Source organism: Vulpes vulpes, chromosome 12, assembly GCF_048418805.1.
Source record: "Vulpes vulpes isolate BD-2025 chromosome 12, VulVul3, whole genome shotgun sequence".
NCBI classification, from domain to species: domain Eukaryota; kingdom Metazoa; phylum Chordata; class Mammalia; order Carnivora; family Canidae; genus Vulpes; species Vulpes vulpes.
This window is the reverse complement of record NC_132791.1, coordinates 179,211,239-179,218,269: the sequence shown is the minus strand read 5'-3', so window position 1 is coordinate 179,218,269 and position 7,031 is coordinate 179,211,239. Positions and strand designations below refer to the sequence as shown.

Sequence of the window (7,031 nt, the reverse complement as noted above, 5' to 3'; positions counted from 1 at the left end):
GCACGTGATTTTTTTTCTTCAAGAAAATTTAGTGTGGGGGCACCTGAGTAGCTCAGTGGTTGAGCACCTGCTCTCAGCTCAGGTCGTGATCCTGGAGACCCAGGATCAAGACCCACGTCAGGCTCCCTGCATGGAGCCTGCTTCTCCCTCTGCCTGTGTCTCTGCCTCTCTCTGTGTCTCTCATTAATAAATAAATAATATCTTTTAAAAAAAGAAAATTTAGTGCTAAAGACTGTACCAGAAGAAAAGGGCCTAACTGTATTCTGAGAGGCATCCATGTACGTGTCTAGTATATGTCAGTTTCTGGCTATTTGCTCTTTCCCAGGTGTTAGAGCACAGGTGTAAGATCTCCATTGGCCCGCTAGCTCTGACCTGTTGAAAAGCATGGATGGCTCTGGAGAGTGGGTACAAGGACAGCCTCACCGTGCAGGGCAGACCCGGGTGCAAGAACACAGACACCAGGGCATTTTGTACCAGTGAGCTGGAGAGGCCATCTTTGCATCTGACAAAAAGGTACCTTGATGAAACCGGAAAGAGTGGAAGAAGTTAGAAGTAGAGCTTCCTGTTGACAAGGGTTCTGAAACTGTTCTGGGAGACCCTTAAGAGCAAGACCCTGTCTTTATGAAGGGGAAGACTCAGATGGCTTGCATTTGGCTCCTGGTAAGGGACAGGTTTCTTCCACCCGGGGAAAGCACACCCTATAGAGGGAGGGACCTGTAACTCTTCACCAGGTTCCAGAATGTTGGTAGGGATGTTGGAGATGATCCGGCTCAAGCCCCTCGGGAAGGAAACTGGACACTAATGGCAGGGAACTGAAGGCACTTGGCAGATGCTACAGTCTGGCCCAGCAAGTCCAGAATGCTGCCTTTACCCTATCTCATCTGTCTTCTAAGTGCCAGTGTGCACAAATATTACAATGCTGCCCATGTCAGAACCCCTGTTATTGTCCTGTGCTGAGCTGGCATCTATCTTCCCCCTCCATCCGCATGCCCCCTCACTCACTGCAGAGAGCAAGGGGAGGCCGTGCAGAGAGCTGGAGGTCACGCTCGGACAGGCCCGGGCTCGCAGTTAACCCAGTCACGCTGCCTCACGGTGCTGTGGCCTCTAACAAATCACTTAACTTCTCCAAGTCTGTTTCCTTGTCTGAAGCAAGGGAAACGGTGACCTTTCTGAGGCCTGCCATTTGGTAGAACTCGGTCACCGAGTACGACCCCAGCATGGGACGGTTTCATGTCCCCTCAGGGATTTCCAGTTAGTGTGGGGTGCTTTCTGCCACACTCCCAGTATACACCGCTATCCCACTAAGCTGTTGCTGTACCACACATGAGACAATAAACACGGCCGGAGGCTAAAAACAGCACAGAAATGACTCGAGAAAGCCCTTTATTGATCGACAGCATGCTTCACACCGTGTTCTACCCCCACCACTCCCATGCAGTTTTTCCTCCCAGAGTGAATTCTTGCTCTTAGGCAGAGGCTGCCAGCCTGTCAGCATTAGTTGCCAGCGATGGTTTCCTGCACCCAGGCCAGAACGGAGGGCACCTTCACGTACACCCCGTACTCGGCCACAGTACAGCTCTTATCAAAGCTCAGGATCCCAGCCGCATACCAGGTGTCTTCGTCCTGGTCGTGAACAGCAAAGGCACTGCCAGCGTCACCGTAACAAGTGTCTTCCTGAAACTTGGACATGCCGGCACAGAAGGTGTGCTCATTCAGAATGGGCTGTACCCCGACAGGGCTCTTCGGTGACTTCTTTTCAGGCACCGTGCTGCCTTCATAGTGCTGTACACACTTGTCTTGATCAGCCACAGGCAGCATGACATACTTCAGTAGCTCAGTAAAGTTGAAGTTGGAATTTCGTCCCCAGCCAGACACGTAGCCTATACGCCCCACTTCTGCATAATCTTTGGAAGGTAGACAGATGGGCATTACTCTCTCATCAATGGGCACCTTCTGTTTGAGTTTGATGAGCCCGATATCTACCTTGGAGTAGTCAGGGTGTAGGACCACCTTTTCAACCTCCACGAGCTGATTTTTCCCCACATAGAGTTTTAAAGTAGGGGCAATGTCCTTTGCTTTTGCATCATCCTTATGGCCCAGGAAGAGATTTTTAGCTGTAGTCAGCAGCCATTGTTCATTGATCAGTGTGGCCCCTGAGGTGAGATTATGGTGGGAGACCATCTTAGCCTGCCAAGGAAAGCTGCCTTTGGCATCCACTGATCCACCCATGATCCGCTGCACCTGATCCACTGGATTCTTGGGCTTTCCACATACTGTCAAGAAAAGAAAGTCAAGAGCAGAAATGTGAGTCTCCAGTGTGGGAAAGAGAGGGACAGTGTTGGCAGTTGCTACTGCCTAAACGGTCGTAATTTCTGCACAGCTAGAAGTATTGACATGCCTTGCCTTTATCACCTGCTCCTGTCATTTCCACGGTTTAAAACGGTTCTTTTTTATAAAGTTGCATACATCACTAAGACACAGTTTTATTTCCTGCTTTTCTAACTCATGAAAAAAAAAAAACAAACAAGTAACGCTGATATTTTCAAATGCTGGCTAAAGAACCGTATGTGTGTTTAAATAAGTTATCACAAATAGACATGTCCACAGCTCCTGGAAATTCATTGTAAGGATGAGAAACTATAATAATTCATTCTCTCTGAATAAGGAGTGATCTGTGGCAGCATTGGCTGGAACTCCGATTTCAGATGTTGCAGTTAATATAAAGCGAATATAAAGTGAATAGTTCTGCGCCACTAATGGCACAAGAGGGCAGGCAAAATCCTCTTGTCCAGGAGGGAAAGGGAAAGAACGTCTCTTCCTAATAACAAGAAACAGAAGTTCTAGCCCCTCTCCAGCTTGCATCACACCTCTGTGGATTGGGTTTTGCGCTGTCCTCCCACAACGCATTCTTCCTGGAGCGTGCTTTACTTGACTCTGGGCTCCCTGGACAGCTTACGTGTACATATAGGGCCTCCTGGCCCTGGAGGGCTTATAGACAGCAGATTCCGCCAATACCCTGAAGGCCCAAAGGAGCAAGATCCTTAGTGAACTTTACTGGGGACTCATCACCTAGATGTGCACTCAACAGCCTGGCTGACCATTTATGGTTCTCCCTGGCCATCCATCTGGGTGCTCAGTCAGTAAAGATGTGCCTCCAGGATGTTTCGATCAAGACGCCTGCACACACAGTAGACTCTCAACACCCACTTTTGGTTGGCTCCCCAGGGCCCCTGGCTTCTTCCTACCTGCTTCACATTCAGGAAGTTTCTCTCCAACGGCCTTGTTTGTCCAGTGCTTCTCACTGTTCAAGGTGTACACTCCTGAAACAAAAGGAAATGAGTCAAAAGAGAAATTGAATCTGGACCTAGCATGAGGAAAGAAGGTGTTGAAAGAGAATTAAAGAGAGACAGAAGGAAGGGGCAGAGAAGAGGAAGGAGGAACGAGCTCTGCTCTAGAAGCCAAGTGCTGGGGGTGCCAGTGAAGCCCAGCAGGATGGATCTGGGGCTTTGGTGACACAGCACTGAGTAAGAATCAGGGTTCAGATTCTCGCTCTCCCTCTACAAGCCCCCTGAACTTGAACATGTCATTCAGCCTCTCCATGCCTCAGCTTCCTCATTGGCAAAATGAGAATAACAACAGTATCTCTTCAGAGGGGCGTTGTGAGAACAAAGTGAGCAAATAAATGTAAAACACTTAGAACAGTGCAGGGAACATAGTACTAGATCGGAGCCACCTGTCGTCATCACTGGCACCACCCTCAGTTCCTTTACCACATCTGCTTTTGAAAATGTAGATCTCACTCTGGGATGAGTAGGCTACATGGCATCACCTCCCCCTTAACAAAGGACAAAAACTGAGGCTAAGCGAATTTTTTTCCATTGGATTAATATATTTTATTAGACATTTACTGTGTTCCAAGGACTGTGCTAACATTATAGTTTTTTGTTATTTAAATTCAATATGCCAACATATAGTATTACACCCAGTGTCATCTCATCAAGTGTCCTCCTCATTGCCCATCACCCAGTTAACCCATCCCCCAACCCACCTCCCCTTCCACAACCCTTTGTTTGTCTAGGCTAAGTGAATTTACCCAAAAGGCCACAATTACTGGTGCCAAAACCCTTAGAGAATCTACTACTCCTGGTTCCAAGAAGAACATGTAAGCTTCACGGCCCATCACCCCTGGCCACACTCATCATGGAAAGGCCGGGGTGGGGGAGGGTGCAGGGACACTTGGCTAGGGCTTACCATCTCCTTCAGTGTGCAGTTTGTAGAAAGGCTTACACTGGTAGCGAACCATGTGCTCTACGTAGCCATTTTCAATCACTGGGGGCTTTGGGAGGCTGACCTCTGCAAAGAAAAAGTCACAGGAAGAGGTGACATTCAAAAACTGATCCCAGAGACCCATGAAAAGTCAGTGAAGAAGAAGCTGCTCTGAACCACTACCCCTCCTCCACCTCAAATGGAAGCCAAAGGGAAGGCCATCTCCCCTTTTTCCTGCCTGGCTCCCCAGTGTTCTTCACTGGCCTGAAATACCAGAGATTATGACAAGAAAGAGGTACTGGCTCTTCCCAAAGAGAGGATGTAGATCTGATAGAGTCCAAATGAGACGCAGCAGTGCTGGGATGTGAGGCTCCCACCCAAACCCGAAGACTGACCTGTATTATCTGTGGCCTCACTGCCAGTGTCCTCTGCGAAAAGCTGCCCCCAGAGCAGGAGGGCAATGACAGCTCCCAGGGCTCTGCGGAGAGAAGACAAGGAGTGCACAATTGGTCTCCCTACTTCACACACACACACACCCTCCCATTAGGCAGCCAGAGAAGAAGCTGTATGAAAGTGTTAGGACAAAAAGTTGCCCACCACCACCACCCACATACACCCTTGTACAGCTTCCCAGTACACCCAAATTCCAGCATGCTCTGTGCTGCTGGGAATTCTACATTATCTTCAGAGAGGAACCACCAATGTAGGAAGGCACACAGATACATGGCCCTCAATTTCTGGTGGCGTTTAGGAAACATTAAATTGCTAATAATAGGGGCTCCTGGGTGCCTCAGTTGGTCGAGCATCTGCCTTTGGCTCGGATCATGATCCCTGGGTCCTGGGATTGAGCACCATACTGGGCTCTCTGCTCAATGGAGGGCCTGCTTCTCCCTCTCCCTCTGATTGCCGCTCTGCCTACATGTGCTCTCTCTCTTTTCTCTCTGTCAAAACATTTTTTAAAAGATTGCTAATAATATGTGAGCTCTCCTGCAAAAAGAAGCCTCCCTCATGCACCCTTGCTAATAAAATGCGGATAGCTTGAAGATGGAAAATAGGGATTTCTTATGCTATTCTCTGTACTTTTTAAATTTTTCCATGATAAGATGTTCTAAACATACAGAATGTAAAACACTTACCATGGTTTTCTTACTATTCTACGATATTTTGCCTTCAGGAGACCCCAAAATGCCAAAAAGTTTACCTGGCCTCCTGGACGCATGACTGTGGACACAGGCATCAATGCACAGGCCACACTCATCAGAGACCAGCTATACAGAGATTGCTTGGTTATGTTAAGTTGGTAGTCTTGTGACTTCAACATTTCAAAAAAAAAAATTGTTGTTTTGATAAAATCTCAGTGCCTTAGTTGGGTCACTCAAATGTGTTACTATTGGTACACATCTTTTTAATCTACTAATAAACATATTTAGATTGCCAAAAAGCCTACTATGGTGGCAGGTGTCTGCACCTGGCTTTGGGACCACATTACCCTCTGGCACCCCAGCTCCACTGGGAGCCTCAGGAGGGATACCAGATTTCCACTCCTACCCCTTTCATTCCCACATCACAGAGAACAATAGTATTTCCCCTCTGTTTGTCTCTCCCTGACATCGGGGAGAGCAGACTGTACACATTTATTTCACTAGGGTCCAAATACGGAAGGGGCCAGCCTAGGGGTATGCGGCTCCCTGATGGGTCTGTCTGGCCATGTTTCTGGTGAATAAATTTCTGTTGACAGCTCAAAAAAAAAAAAAAAAAAAAAGCTGCTGGCAGGCATCTCCTGCAAAGATGAAAAATTTGTAACCTTGAGGAAAAAGATACCTCTTAGAGTAAGTCACATTCTATGGATGCAGAAAAGCAGAAGATTTAACACATGAAACCCCTTAATTCGTTATGATTTAATTCATTTGCCCTATTTCTCTGTTTTTGTTCTGCATCTCTTCTTTGGTTTCCCCTCTACCTGCACTGTCCTGTAGGTAAACGATGTAGACAGAGAAGGAAGAAGTAACCTATGGACAAGGAGAAAGCAGCCAAACTCACCTCATCTTTGGCTTGTCTGCCTCTGGAAGAGCAGTGCTGTGGGAGACACCTGTAGATGCTTTTATGCCTCCAATATCTCACTCCACCCCCTTCTTGATTTTGTAATTCCTGTGTCTACACAACTTTGACCTTGTTAATAAGGTCATAGCATTTTCCAGTAACAGAGCCACAAACAACATCCCTGTTAAGAGTTGAGCTCTTGCTTCACACTTGAGTTTCCCCTAGTATTTCTTTACAAACCCCAAAGAAGCCTGGCCACGCTATGACCCCACATAGCTGCCAAAGTGTTTCCCGAAATCAGCCACTGTACAGGACGCGGCGGGGTGGGAGGGGGAGAAGCATCAATCTGTGTCTCTTTGTTCTGGAGAGTTTTCAGCGCTGAAAACAAAGCTGCCCTTTGCGTTATTTTAAACCCATTATAGATGCTTCTACAACCTGGCTGAGACAGGGCTCTCTAAAGAAATCATTTCCTTTTCACAATCATTTTCCCCACCCAATGTTGACATCTCCTTATTGCTTAAAAGTTCTACAACGTGAAATCAGTGAAATGTATTTATTGCGTCTTCTGTGATAGCTCTTTGCAAGAAATCACACAAAATGGTTAAAGCTATCGTGTAGGCTGACACAAACCATACTCCATGGCAGTGGCTCTCATGGTATTATAATCCAGTAATTATTTTTTTAAGATTTATTTATTTAAGGGGTATGGGGCAGAGGCAGAGGGA

General features: G+C 47.1%; 1 protein-coding gene across 1 annotated transcript; it reads right to left on the bottom strand.

Moving 5' to 3' along the window:
• Positions 1–1,366: 1,366 nt before the first annotated feature.
• LOC112929485 (haptoglobin) lies at positions 1,367–6,378 on the bottom strand. The gene is made up of 5 exons (XM_026011608.2): positions 6,307–6,378; positions 4,662–4,744; positions 4,252–4,353; positions 3,246–3,320; positions 1,367–2,273 (listed from the first exon to the last, which is right to left on the bottom strand). The coding sequence occupies exons 1-5, from the start codon at positions 6,309–6,311 to the stop codon at positions 1,495–1,497; spliced, it is 1,044 nt and encodes a 347-aa protein (XP_025867393.2). The 5' UTR covers positions 6,312–6,378; the 3' UTR covers positions 1,367–1,494.
• Between the last annotated feature and the right edge of the window lie 653 nt (positions 6,379–7,031).